The sequence below is a fragment of the Triturus cristatus genome, chromosome 7 (assembly GCF_964204655.1).
Source record: "Triturus cristatus chromosome 7, aTriCri1.1, whole genome shotgun sequence".
NCBI lineage: Eukaryota > Metazoa > Chordata > Amphibia > Caudata > Salamandridae > Triturus > Triturus cristatus.
Window position 1 is genome coordinate 635,905,141 of NC_140590.1, and position 15,032 is coordinate 635,920,172.

The 15,032-nt window shown below is 41.7% G+C and overlaps 1 protein-coding gene across 1 annotated transcript in view; it reads right to left on the bottom strand.

Annotated features, from left to right (window-relative positions):
• Positions 1-15,032, bottom strand: part of NOL11 (nucleolar protein 11) — a 367,767-nt gene that overhangs the window by 146,367 nt on the left and 206,368 nt on the right. The window contains exons 13-14 of the mRNA XM_085617263.1: positions 8,853-8,978; positions 1,666-1,893 (exon numbers count right to left, since the gene is read on the bottom strand). Of these exons, the coding sequence (XP_085473389.1) occupies positions 1,666-1,893; positions 8,853-8,978 (354 nt within the window). The remainder of the gene's footprint in view (positions 1-1,665; positions 1,894-8,852; positions 8,979-15,032) is intronic.

Below are 15,032 nucleotides of genomic sequence, written 5' to 3' on the forward strand. Positions count from 1 at the left end.
TCTAGGCCAGGTTCACACATCTTGAATAGAGGTGTTTTTTAGGGACCTAAACACAGTGAGAGTGAATCGACGGCTCTGTACCTTTTGTGATGTTGCAAAAGCATGGCAGGCAGCATTTCGAATATTTTGATGATGGCCTTGCCTTTCCTCTACTGGTTTTCAAATAGAGGCAGGCAAGGCAAGGCTTCACAGGTTCAAATTCCACTGAACACAAAACTAGCCTTTTCAACATCCAGACAGCAATAACTGGCAAAACCTCCCCAAGATAAAGGTACAAGCTAAGTAGTAGTAGGGAATTCAGAGAGAGGAGGGTCTGTATCACATTGAGGCAAACCTCATAATCACTATCACTATGATACTCCCGAGTCAGTAGAACTGTCAATCTCTGTGGTATCCACAATCATGCAGAAGGTTGTCCTGGTCAGGGCCTGACCATCATAAAGGTGGTCTTCAAGGGATGCATTCCGCTGAGAAAACGGTCAGCGAAAATAAAGTTCCCATAGTCTGGAGCTTCCCCATCACTCTTCAAATGATTGCGTTTCCTTTGCTAACAGTGTGGTTTCTCCTTTTCCTCAAGCTTAAGGGCCTGCGTCGCCTTGCTACTTTTCTTTGTGCACAATGTACTATACTTCTGCAGCTGCAAAGCAACTGTTTTCAAAGCGGTTTGCCTGGCAGCTCTGGTGTGGCAACTGGGAGAGAGATAATATTTATAATCTGTAACTATTAAGGCCCATCACCCATGATTGGTTGCAGGGACGTATTTGAAACGTCCACCTGGATGCAGGTCTGCATTGTTAGTTTCATTAGTGCCATGGGGTGTGTGCGCATCTCTCCATTCTGTATTCAGCCGCAATGCACTTATTGCATATTATCATGCCCTTCAGTCATGTGACGTATAACTGGATCTCGTAAATGGTGTGATGTGGTGTCCTTCAGGGCGTAGACAACAGACTACAAGAGGAAGCATAAGAGCAGGTTACAGATTTTTTTTTTTTAATTGATACTGTGCTGTTTGTGAAACGTTTTCAAAATCCCATTTATTTGGCACAGGGTCTCTAAGTTCACCTGAACTATGTCATACTTCATCTGATGCTGAATGTTGCCATGTAGTTCCCAGGTGTGGAAGATGTTTGGGCACAGTAGTAATACATGAAGCATGTATTTGTAGGTGTACTATTGGAATTTTTTTTTATAGCAGTCTCTCAAATATTACCTCTTGAAACCAATAGGCATTAGACAAAATTCATTGGAATATTTATCCAAAACCTACTTCAAAATACAAGTTCTGTTTCCGAGTAAATCTACACATATCCTGATGCACAATGTGATAGAAGGCAACTATTAGATGAGAAGGCAACATATTTCGAAAAAAACATATTTGACCTCATCACCTCAAACTGTCACCACGTGGAAAGGTGACTATTCAAATTCCAAAAACGGCCAATTTCAAACTTTATCTGAAAACACCAACATCATGTATATTAACATACCCCATCTTAGAAGAGATCAACTGTTGCAAATTTAAAATAAAATCAACTCCGCAATAAAGAACATTGTATTCACGTGAACAAACGTACTGAATGTTTAACCCAATCAAAACAAATTACCATGCAAGTCTAGCAACGGATGGAAGAGTACAACATTTCTTTATGCATCAAAGGATACAGCAATGCTGCTCTTTTCATCCCAACAGGACAAGTTGATGTAGCTTCTGTGGGGGTGGCTTTCTGTGTCAACAGAACGTCACAGCTGTCCTCCTCCAAAAGAGCTGGACTAAAGCCATTCTGTACAATATCTGCTGGTTTGTCTACTTTCTCTTCTGAGGCAACATCAATGTAACAAATTACGGACTGTAGATCCACATCCACATTTTCTAAAGAGGCATCACTGATGCTAAAAGGAAGAAAAAAAGCAAACTATATTTATGTCAATTCTGCTGTCAAGTGTTTCTAAACAGTGTTAGGAAATATTTGTTTGCAGCCTAAAATATTTCTATACACTTCATTGTCCATATGAAATGTTTTTGACTATTAGGTCTCACTGCATCTCTGATTTGAAGAGCTGCGTGTCAGGCACTTGGTTCATGGATAATGGATGTAAACTGGATGGATGTAAACTGCACTGGCCCTACTTCTGTCCACCTTCTTCCGCCTACAACCAGTAGCTGACATTCTAAGATAGACATGGGCAAGGGGGTGGCCCTTTTCAGACAAATGTTTGGCCAAAAATGGTTTGATCTGTTTGAGTGGCTCTCCCCCTCTCCCCACCCCCGTGTCTATATGAAATGTGATCATTGGATGACTCAGTTATAGTCATCCTTTAGAGAAATATTAGCCACGGAGTATGCTCTTCCTTTCGCAGTGAACCTTTTAAAAGACTCGCTACGCGGCTGGACCCTCTACATCTTCAACAGCTGTTGTCCTTACAAGTTCCAACTTTCAAACCATGGACCCTGAGCTGTAGGAGGACAAAACTTACTTGGTACACCCTTCAGATGATTAATGTGTTAACCTGTATTCAAATTAATGTATAACAGTGTCAATCACGATAGAAGGAGAAACCATAGATTTCCTCTGAGTTTTAATATATTTCTTCATATCAAAAACTGAAATGCAATCTAAGGAAGGTGCAAAAATATATTGGGCAAGGTACACCAAATATTACTAAAGATGCATTCATCTGGTTAAAAAATAAGTACAAACAATATATTAGAGGAAAGAAAAATAGTTGTAAGTTTGTAAATAGCATTACCAACTGCTGTCCAGTGGTACTGCCTTGTATGATTGCCGAAAGCTCCTGGATTATATACTTTGATTATATGGTTCACTGCCATTCATGTCAAACCCCTTGCACATCTAAATGATGATGACTAGGCGAATTGGTTTTCATTAGAAGAGATTCTGTCCACAATTGCAGCTCTAAAATAAAGTAGAGCTGAACTCCCTTACAATACTCCAGCAGTTATTATGAAGTCCAACAGCAATTGGTGGGCAAGAATGTACATGTACCTATTTCAATTGATAATCAAAACTCGCTTGATTCCGGATTTGTGGAGAGGCTTGTAGAAAAACCCATCCTTTCCCACTAACTATTGATTAATAAGTCTGATAGTTATTTCCGAGAAAGTTTTCTAAAAAAAAAAAAAATAAAAAAAAAAATAAACTCATCGAGCAGGGTGGATTCTTGAAGTGCCATTTGACAGTCGACCACTTTGTGGCTTTGTGGGCTATTGTCATGAAATCTTTACAGCTTAATTAACGGATGTGCAGCTGTTTTATTGACTTCCACACAGCCTTTGATACAGTCAAAAGGGGTCGCCTGTGGGAGAAAGATAAAGGATGGAATGTACCCGGTCGTCTCTTGACCTTAATCTAGGCCTTACATACATCGAACCCGGATCAGGTAAAATTAGGTCACTCGGGTTGTCTTTCTAGGAAAATTACAGTACTTAATGGCCTGCTTCAAGCTTGCGTGTTGGCGCAATTCCTTTTTAGTTTATAGGTGGCAGATTTGCCTTTTGGCCCTAAAATCAATTACTTATTATTCTTCTAAAATGGGCTCCATGCATATTCCTGGTCTCCTTACGAGATGTTTGATAGTTTTAGACTATACAGCAATAGGCCGCCAGAGGAAGCGGGATGCCTTATCCACATACTGTATAATACTTTCTTTAAAAAAAAAACGGGAAAAAATGAAGATTAGGAGGTTTTTTTTAAAGTTTAAAATTTCCACTGGTCATCTGATGTGAACAGGATTGAAATAGTACTCTGTTCAATATATCAAGGGCTACATTTTACCAATAACTTGAAATGGTATGGTTATATGAAAATTACCAAGACTATAGCATTGCTGCTAGCAGTGTCCCTTGCGAAATTTAACCCAGAAGTATGGGGTGAGGGGCAAAAGGGTTCTCTGGCCCCAATTCTGAAAGCATACTGGCAAAATCTCCCCTGTAACACTTGATGGTTTTATTCTTAGATCACAAGAACATCTTGGAGCAAGGTGAGTGTGCTGTGTTAAAACATATACTCAATCTACCAAAAGGAACCATGGTTCAAAGAATACGCTGTGAACGAAACATTACATCCTGTTACCTCATGGCAGGATCTTAGCTCCTCAGATTCCTAAATAAATTCTCTTCAACTAAATCTCATTACAAAATATCTAAGCTGTGTAGGGAGGAAATCCTCACTACTGAAACGAAGCGGGTCACAGTATTGATTAAAAGAATAAATAACATGGAAACCATGCAGTTAGTTTGGCACTGTAGGATTGGTTGTTAAACTTCACAGCACCTCTGACTAACACCTCATTTAATGTATTTGTGTAATCAATAAAATTCACAATTCCAGCACCATACCATGATCACTTGCGTGGGCTAACCCACAACCAGTAAATCAAACAGTACTGAAAAGTGGACACATGCTACAAATTGGAGGAAGAAATGTGCTAAGGAAGATGGGTGGCACTAAAACCATGAATTTTGCACAGAGACCTACCTAGTTCTGAAATCAATAAATCCGAGCAGGTTTATCCCTGAAAACTACAATTAATAAAAAATGGTTTCTACATTAATTTATGGATTTTAATTGCGGTAATAGTCTGAGACAATTGGGCCAACAATTGGATGTCCAAGATTGAAAGTTATTTCCTAATAGCAAGATTTCGGTTTTACTCCTTCTCAGTTTTAAGCATCTACTTAGCTACCGATGTAAGGCAGTCCTTCAGCTGACAAGCGTTATTATCTTGATCAGGGGAGAGTTATAAAACTAGCTACATAACGCGATTAACAGAAGGGAGTGAATTGCATACCAAAAAGATTGCATACCAAAAAACAAATTTTTAGTAGGCATCTAGGTCAGGGAACTTAACAGGTGGAAGACTCCTAACCATCTACGAATTTGTTAGGTTCATCTTCCTGATGGCTGTGGCAAACTTAGCCGATAGATTTTTTCCCATCACTAACTAGAAAAGAATAGCAACCATATGGTCTGCTTTTTATATTTAGTTATTGTTGATGTGCAGAAAATAGATACTTGCCTCAGTCCCCTCTGGTTTCTGTGACCCATGGGCATTTATATCAGCTTCGAATACTTCATAAACCAAGGAGAAAACAGCAATCGAAAGCCGAAATAAGAAATGAGCAAGGTAGTGGGAAACAGACTTGTAGTCACAAGAAAGGTAACATTTCTTTACTTTCACATCACATCTTCCAGTTGCCTCCATGTGAGGTAGAACCAAGTATAGAAGAGCAGGGTGCTATTTCAAACAAACTCGACTTCCTTAAGTCACATGGCATTTCTAAAAGAAATCATGCACAAATACTCAACTTATCTGTGATTGACAGAGCAGAGTTCAGATGAGACTCCCTTCACACACTGGGTGCTGTAGAAATCTGAAATACGGTGTCCTGGTGAACGGGGTGAAGGTTGAGCAGTAGTATGCTGCTTACTGAAGTTTGGGTCTCTTTAAAGTTATGGTAATAGGCTACTTCAGTGACTATGTTAAAGCTTTTCTCTTTATGTTTGACATGAACTGATCTCTATGGTTACCATGGGACTCTGGGCTCAATGTCAGGGTTATTCTGTTAAAAGATTCAATATTGGAGAAGGAATTCTTCCTTAATGAAGAGTCTCCAAACAAAAAGAAGAAAACCTCACAAAAAATCACAACCTTTTTAGACACAGATATAGTCTTACACTGAAGAGGTAGTCTTAGTGTACTAATCTATTTCAACACTGAACCAGTCACCTGGAGGAATAAACAAAATTCATGGAAGGCCCTGATGGAAGGGCAAAGTGCAATTATTTTCAAAGACAAAGGAGGGTAATTTCAAATACACTCTAGAACTACCCAACCTAGGTTGTAGATGACCTCCGAACACTTCACCAAAGGGCAAACACAACACACTCAATATCGGTGTTTGCCCTGTGGCAATTACCGTGTTTTTTTTGCAAGCCCCATCCCACACCTCCTACCCACTGGCATTTCGCCACCTTCAACTGCAGCGCTGATTAATTAGGCACTGCAGTGTAGGCAGCATAATGTCAGTCAACAAAAAAAAAAACAAGCATTTGCAATGCAATAGGTCTCGCATTAGGGAAGTGTGAGCAGTTTGCATTGCTATTAATAATGTAATAGTATCTATTGGCATTCTAAATGATAATGGCCTGACTTTGTGTTTGTTTTATAAACTATATTTATAGCAATGGCAATATCTTTAAATTAGTAAAAAGCAAGAACTATTGCAGCTCTAATGCTGGTTTCTCCTGGCGCAGAAAGCGTGTATCATTGAGGCCATTGTTGTTTGGTGAAAGCAATGTTATATGCCTGTTTCCAGACCTTTGTCAGGCGACAGTCAAGCTCACTTATACCATTTTTCTCGGGCACAACTTTTTATACTTCTTTTTTTTGCCCCCGGTGCGGTTCCAATTTGGTTCTGTCCTGATGTATATCAACATGTATTGCCTATCATCTCTGCTTTTCTTTCCCGTGCAGATGCCCAGGTTTCATAACCTGTCGGTATGCGGGGTCTGTTCATAGTTCGTCTGTGCGCTATGTTAGGTGTCGTTTCGTCTATGTTGCAAAATGTAGTGTGTAGCACAAATGCATTGGCAATACGTAGACGTATGTTTGCTTTCCTAGGGCGCTCTGTTGCCAGGACAGCTTGTTGCAGCGGTTAAGGGCGTGCTTGGAGCATTCCGTCAGCATTACACTGAATATCACGTGATAGTTTGCAGAGAATGCCAGACATGACGTTTCTTGGCATGCTATACCTAATACCTGCTATTTAGTGAACGCCCGACAGCTTATGCTTGCTTAGTATTTTTCAACCGCGCTTTGCACATGCGTGTTGATTAGCCCACAACATGTATTCATAAAAAAAAAAACGCACCGAAGAAACACAGATCCGAGCACTACACAGTGGCTACTTCTCTTCAGCACTACTACCGCATTTCCGCACAGAAAAAGTACTACAAACTCCATGTGTGAACGCGAGTGAAAGATGGTAAGTGCTGGGAGCGGCTCCTGCATAAGTTTACAACACTGGGACGAGGGAGCTGAAGGTGAAGAAGCAGTACTAGGAAGAGGAGAGAGAATGGAGCAGACACGAGACAAAAGATAAGAAAAGGAAAATGTGAGCGATGTAAAATGATTAAGCATAGAATAGGACACAAGAAAGATATGGGAGGCAAGAGCGAAACAGTAAAAGGAGCGAGCAAGCACCAGGATTTGAGAAAGAAACGAGAAAAGGGTAAACAAAGGAAATTGAGACAGAAGTATTAAAGTGATAGATGAAAAACAGGGGGGGAAATGAGGTGCGACATTATGAGGAACGGAAAGTAAAAGAGAAATAAACGGAACCTGCAACAGTGGATAGAGAAAAACACACATACCATACTGAAGGAAAGACAGAGAGCACGTGCGGGAGGTTATGGGATTAAAAAACACGAGAATTTTGAGACGGGGAGGTGCAGTCAGAAAGTAGAATGCGCGAAACAGTAAAAGGAGCGAGCAAGCACCAGGATTTGAGAAAGAAACGAGAAAAGGGTAAACAAAGGAAATGTGATGAGAAAAAAAGTGGATTGAGACCGAAGTATTAAAGTGATAGATGAAAAACAAGGGGGGAAATGAGGTTGTTCTGAGGCTGAAGTGAGAACATTCCAAACTGATTTACATGAAGTATTTTCGGAGTTATCTGTGAGTGGCAAATGGCGTGTACATTTCGCGGGCGCTTTGATGTTCGCAGTGGCCGCGCGGCTCACTGAGAACATCAAAGCGCCCGCGAAATGTAAGTGATCGCAATCGCGATCACACTTCAAAGTGGCCGTGTGGCCCGCGAAAGTGAAAGCAAACGAGTGCTTTCAGGCCTCCAAATGGTGCGCGCGCCCGGACGGCGCACATGCACTGTATTTGGAGGCCTGAAAAGCCACTGTTTGCACTTCCAAAACTCGCTTACTATAAGTCTTGCCAGAGAAGCGCTAAAGCGCTGGCTCAGGCGAGACCTAAAAAGAGGTGCAAAGTCTGCATACTGTCGTATATTATCCAATAATATTCATCTACATACGATAAATACAGCAAAGTACTGGGATTTCTTTGCAGGCTTAATTTAGCCTATGCGTGAGAAACAAGAAAACATGGTTCACTTTTCTAAGTTAACTAAAAGTGTTTACATCTGTAATTGCGACCAAATATGTACAGGCAGTTTGAACCAAACAAAAAAAACCTATGGCTGAACGTAAAATGCTACTCAGTTGTCTCGATAACATTTTTAAGAAAGAGTCAACAATGAAATTTTGCTAAAGGAGAATAAAGTCTTCATTGACACACAAGTAAAAAGTTCAAATTGATTTGTTTTCTTATAGTAGTGTTTGGAGGAGGTAGAATGGTTTTTTACATAATGAAAACCTCAGAGGAGCACTGGTTTTAAATAGATCCAGTTATTACAGAAAGGGTGGTGATAAAGCAAGAGAGCTGCACCTGTAAACATGTGTCAAAAAATAAAATACTCAAAATATGACAAAAGCTTTATTGAACTGTATTTGAGCTTTTTTTTTAAATGCATTTATGATTGAATTCAAACATTTGCTTAATGATGCATCCAAATCATGTCTCCATCTTTAGGGATTTGATTTCCCTGAATTTGTATTAATCAAAATAAGACTTTATGACAAATGGGCTATATATAGTTTGCGTTGCTTTTCTAAAGAGTAGCGCAAGTTCATTAAAGTTGTGAATCATCTATGGAGTCAATATAAAACAGGTGCACATTCTCTCGCAAAGCAAATCAAATACAAAAAATCAATTTCAAATGATGCTTCAACAATGAATTTGACTAATCTGTTACTTACTTTAGGACTGTCTTCAGGCAAGCACAAGTAACTGATTCAGGAATATCGGGAAAGAGATGCAGACAAAGTTGCAACAGTTGCATATCATCCTTTTCCAAAAGTAATTTAATTAAGTCAGGACAAGAGCTGAAAGAAAGAATACCAGCTTCAGTTGTGGTTAATTCAAGGCTAATATGAAGTTATGAATGCATATTTAAAAAGATCAAACCACAGTCCGTTTTATACCAACTTAAATGGCACTTTATTGCACTGTAATAGTGCTTTAGGGGTAGAGAATTTTATCAAATACTTTCCAAAGGGACACAGTGCTTCAGAAATCTACTTGTGCTTTAAACAAATCGACTTTTCCCTTAGGGTAACATGCAGAGAGGTGCCAACGTATGGCAGCCTCTCAAGTTATGCTCAGGTTTTAAAATGGGTTTGGATTATAGTATGGCTTCAATTCTCACACATTTCTGCCAATCTACGTACAGGGTCTGGAAGAAGGTGAAAAGTTGCAATTCCAGGGCTGGTATGCACTGACAAGCTTGTATACACCCATTTATTTGCGAATGGAAGTGTATTTAACAAGTCCGGTTCAATGTCTTTCAACATCAGAAAAAGTAGACATTTACTTGTGGCAAGGCCAGGAGTAAAATGTTTTAGAGTGGGGAAAAAGGGAGTGTAGAAAAAGTGATTTTGCAATCACTTAGGAGATTTCTGTATGAACAAATACAACATAACAGAGACTGCATATCTGTAAAGCGCATATTAACCCTAGGGACTCTTGGTGCTGAAATAACAGATGTTTAATGTTATCCAACACAACAGTCCTCATTTTATTGACCTAAGGAAGGAAGAAAGGAAGAAGGGGACACGCAGGGACTCAAACCTGTGACCATGTATATCTGCTCATGTAAAAACAGCCTTTACAAGTTTGCTAGGAGTACGATTTCAGGTATACTACTGTAAACATTTGCTAATTCCAGGAAGTTGCAAACCTGCATCAATGTAAGTATACATGTGCAGTTCCACTTGTGGATCTTGTTTTAAAAATCGGCCCACTAACTTGTTTTCATGGTTTTACACGGATTCTCCCTCAATTTTTTAAAACATATTGGCCTATATCAAACACATTTTACAACAAGATGCCTCAGAGAAAAGGTTTCTGAAGTTGTGCAACAGTTTAGCAAAGCGCTTTTCAAGTTGAAGATGTTCCTGTGTACATTTTATTTTGCTTCAAATTACTACAATTTGCAAAAATGTGTACTCGTTTTTGTACTAGAATCATTGCCAGTAATGCAAGCACAACTCAGATTCTTGCAGCACTGGCCCCAATATTAGAGGCTTTGCATCAATGAATCAGAAAAACAAGTTTGAACCATGGACACATAAGAAAAAATTATTTACCCGCAGTAACGATCTTTCTGGTAGATACTCTACCTACAGATTCCTCTCCTTTGGAAAAATCCCAGGTGCCAGACAGGATCCAGAAACTTTAAAGCTCTCATGTCACTGGTAGAGGGCGCTGGCTTCGTAATGACAACCAAAAGGGCATCAGATGACAACACTGAAGCTATACAGTGCCTTCCCTTATGCAATGACGTCAGTTTCCATGCTTTTTTCCTTGCCTTTGAGGGGAGAGGACAGATTGACATCAATAGAGTAGCGCAGCAGCAAAACATATGCATATATGGGATCTTATTAACGTTCCCCATAACTATCCATCAAACAGGGAGACAAGCAGGTCGGTGAGGAATCTACAGGTAGATAAAGTATCCACCAGATAGATTGTTACAGCAGGTATGTAACTTTTTTATTCTGATGGATTTTTCTACCATTAAACCAAGAAATCTTGCATGACGGGTCTGGCAAATGATAACCTCAAGGCACCGTGGAATCCAGCATGTAATGCTTGGCAAATGTATGCAGAGACGACCATGTGGCTGCATTACATATGTCTGCAATCATAACTCCTCTTGTAAGAGCAGATGCGGTTGCTTTAGCCTTGGTAGGGTGGGCCCAGACTCCTTCTTGAGTTTCCTTCTTGGCAAGCGCAAGGAAGGTCTTAAATAGAAGATCATCCATATTTACAAAGTCCTTTTCTGTACCGCCTTGCCTTTCTTGGGACCACATTACCCTACGAATAAGTTCCGTTCAGTCATGTGTCCTTGGTGCAATCCAGGCATTAGCTGACTTTTACCAAAGGATCCAATCTATGTAACCATTTTTCCTTCTTTGTGGGATGGGGCAAGGATAGAAAGTTGAAGGGCGATGGACTGATTCAGATGGAATAGAGTCACCAGCTAGAGAGGAATGCAGCTCTGGTTTTAAACACCAACTTGTACATGTGAAAAGATGTAAATGGAGGACAGGAACGGAGAGCCTGCATTTTGTGCATCAGTAGGGCTGAAGTTAGCGATACTAGGAATTGGTTTTCAAGGTCAACATCCTAAATGGACAACTGTCTATCAGCTCAAATGGAGTCCCCACTGAAAAGAATTAACACTAACTCAAAGTCCAACTGAGGAACAAGAAAGGAGGTTGAGAGGATATAGATTTTTTAATCCCTTCAGAAAATGACTACAACAGGGACTGGCGGTCTAGAAGAGAGATGAATGCAGACAGTGCCACTGTATATCCCTAGACAGTATCAATTGTACAACTCCTCTGGGCAAGGTGAAGTGCAAGTTGTATGACCTGGGATAGCCTGGCCTGTACAGGGTTCACATTGCTGTCCGTGCACCATGCAACAAAGGTACTCCATCTTCCAGAGTAAAAACGCTGAAAGAATGACAAACCACCTCCTGAGGCCGTTGGAACGAACTGCGATGTCCCCACTCAATCTCCAGGCATTGAGGTGGTGTCCTTGGAGAATGGGGTACAGTACTAACCCCTCTAACTGGGATAGGCAGCATGAGCAGGGGACATGTGGAGAAGCGCAGAAGGATTGCATACCATACCCTCACTGGCCAATCCAGGGTGATGAGTGACTTGGGTCTGGTCTTAGGTCACCTTTCTCAGAACCAGAGGAATCAAGGGTATTGAAGGGACGGGGGCAAGCACAGTGAAGTAGACAATTCCATTTTAACTGTAATGAGTCCTCTAATGCTACCCTCAATTGATGCTGGAGAGCACAGAACTGATCGCACTGAGCATTGTCCAAACAGTTTCCCATCCTAAAGTTGAGGTGTTCGTCACCACCATAGCCACTGTCAGAGGGGGAGTTAAGGCCATCCCGCAGCTCAGGCTCATCTCATTCTCCACCCAAGCTGCTTCTGCGTAGCGCTGGGAAAGATTACCATGAAGTCCACAGGTCTCCCTGTATTGTAGCCACTGCCTGCGGCGGCACCATTGCAGGTCCCTCATTTGCCAATGTGCATGCGTGACTAGGAAAATGCAGGAAGCTTGCAGACATAGGAACCTCAGGACTGGAATTTTTGCACCTAGTTGAAAGGCTTGGAGCATTTTCTGATTGGCAGTAATCTTATGAGTCAAGGAAAGTTACAGCGAAGGGTGGTGTCCAGCAATTACCCTATGAACTGGAGTCATTGGGAGGGCTCAGGGACAATTTGAGCTTGTTGAATGAAAAGACCTGGTTGAACAGCAAGAATACCGTTGACTAGATGGCATGACACTACCTCCGGCGACCCAGCTTTGATCAGCCAGTCACCCAGGTACAGGAAAATGGGGGATGCCCAACCTCAAGAAACAACCACAGCTATCACCCTTGGTAAAGTCTAGAGGTGCCAATGTTAAGCCAAAGGGGTGTACTGCCAACTGGTAATGCATTGCACCCCTCACTAAGCACAAATACTTCCAATGTAGAAATACGCATCTTGCAGTTGACACCATCCAGTCTCTAGCTTCCAACGCCAGAAACACTTGGGCTAGGGTCAGTGAAGAAAAGTGAATTATAATGTGGTGTGGTTGTCAGACCTCACCATGTAATGATGCCACAATCTTTATCAGGTCCAGTTAGGTTTCTTTAATAAAACCATTAGCTTAGTCATGTGGCACAGAGCAGACAGGCTTCATCAAAGGAACAAGTTTAAAACAAATGGAAGTACCAAAACAGTAAAAAAGTAAGAATTACAACTCAAAAATCGGAAACCGATTTATAAAAATAGGTTGTATTTTTATCTTGAAATAGACACTAAAACGACCAAAATCTATAGATGGAAGCCTGAGATATAATTTTTCAAAGGTAAATAAAATAATTTAAATAGCATAAATTGTAATTGGCTTAGCGGTTTCTGAGCCAACGTGCCAGAACGACTACCAATCTTCTCTTGGATGGGCCAGCACAGGTTAGGACCCAGTCACAGGGACCAATTGGGTCGAGGGAGACAGTTACATGGTGCATACAGCAGTCTCAGGGTCCTCAGTGCTCTATTATCCTTTACAGCAGTCCAGCAAAGAAGTGCTTTTCATGCATTCCCGGCCAGCTGGGCTCTTGAGGGCTGTGGGCTTCCTTAGCTTTTTGTGGTTCTGAAGCTTAACAGGAAGCTAGCCAACTAGCCCTTGGACTAACTTCTTCAGTCTTGGAACAAGTAGAGCTCTTTTCCGCAAGTGAGCACAGCAGGCAGTTGTCTTTGCAGATCCCTCGGGTGCATCAGGTGCAGTCCTTCTTGTCTTCTTTCCAGTTCGGTAGCCATCGAGTCAACTTCGAGTTTGAGGGAGGAGAGGACTAACTAGCAAAAGGGGAACAGTTTGCACGGGGCAACCCTTCGCAATTTAAATCACTTTCATGGGGGTAAGGCCAAAAACTTCCCCGAGAACCCCTCTCTGCAAAAATGCAAGATAGTTTTTGTTTTCTTTGCCCATGCAGAGCTCTGAGCACACCCCTGGGATGAGCCTCTCCTTCTGAAAAATCAGTTCTACTATGGCTTTCCTACTTCTGGAAGAGATGCCAGTCTGCCTCCCTTCACAAAGTAGTAGGCAGGCTAAGGTGTGATAGCCATTTGCTTCACTAACGCAGTATCCTCTTTCAAGCCAGGCCATCTGCGGTACTGCCTGGTAGTCAATCTGCTGGAGGAGTGTAGGAAGCTGGGTCTGTATATGGTATACCACTAGGTGGTGATACCGTGCACAGAGTCCAGACATTGCCCATGAAGTGTACAGGGCTCAATGCAAACCCAAGTGTATTTGTGATAGTGTGGGTGAGCAGATTTAGGCCTAACGCAGGGGCGTATAAGACATCTGTTATGCAAACAATAATCAATAAATGACAAACGACCCAAAAAGGAGATCCACATCAATTTTATAAAAATAATCTTTATTTTAAGACCAAGATCTTCGCAAAGTACGTTTTTAATACAAGGTCCTTTCAGTTTCCAAAGTGGACACAGTGCAATTTTCAGGCTTTGCAATGTTAACCTATGGAGGAAAACAATAATGCGGTTTTACAGGTAAGTAAGCCACTTACAAATTCAGTCTTCCGGTGTCACGGTCAGCAGAAGGCAAGGTTCAGGTAAGCACAAACACTGCACCACCAGCGGCACAGGGGCAGAAGTCAAATCTGGAGGTTGGGCTTAATGTTACCCAATGGAGACTGGAGGGGGGGGGGGGGGCTTGAAGACACACCGCTTGCAGGTGAGTAAAGCGGTTACAGGGCTCATGCTTCAGAGGTTTAGTTATGCACGGGAGTCGAACTGGAGGCTTCACGAAGGGCGATAGAGGTAAGTTCGGATGCTGTAGGTCGCAGGGACAGTCAGTCGAGCTCCTCAATTCCCAGGGCCTTCGGGTGCAGGGGTTGTAAGGTGTGGTAGATGGGTAACTTACCTATACCTTAGGCAATGCTGGTTGGCATGCCACACAGGCAGTGTGCCATGTCAATTTAGTCATTTTGTCTGCACCCGGCCTTCATGCAGCAGTGGCATCTGCATGGCCTAGGTGAGGGGTCCCTAGAGGACCCTCTTCAGTCCCAATGCCCTAGGTAGCCAGGTACCAATTACCAGGAACTTTCTGGGGGGTGAATTTGCCAATGTGGCATAGTTGTAGGGAAGAAGCACTAGCACAGGGGACCTATTTGGCAGGAATTCTGTGCACTACAATCGAAACCACATCAAATACTAGCCAAAAAGTGGGGGCCAACCATGTCAATGAGAGGCACTTTCTCACACTACCCTGTCCCTCTGCCCCCCACCACACACATGTGAAAGAGGATGAAACTAACCTCCCCTGGAGAGTCTTAATCTT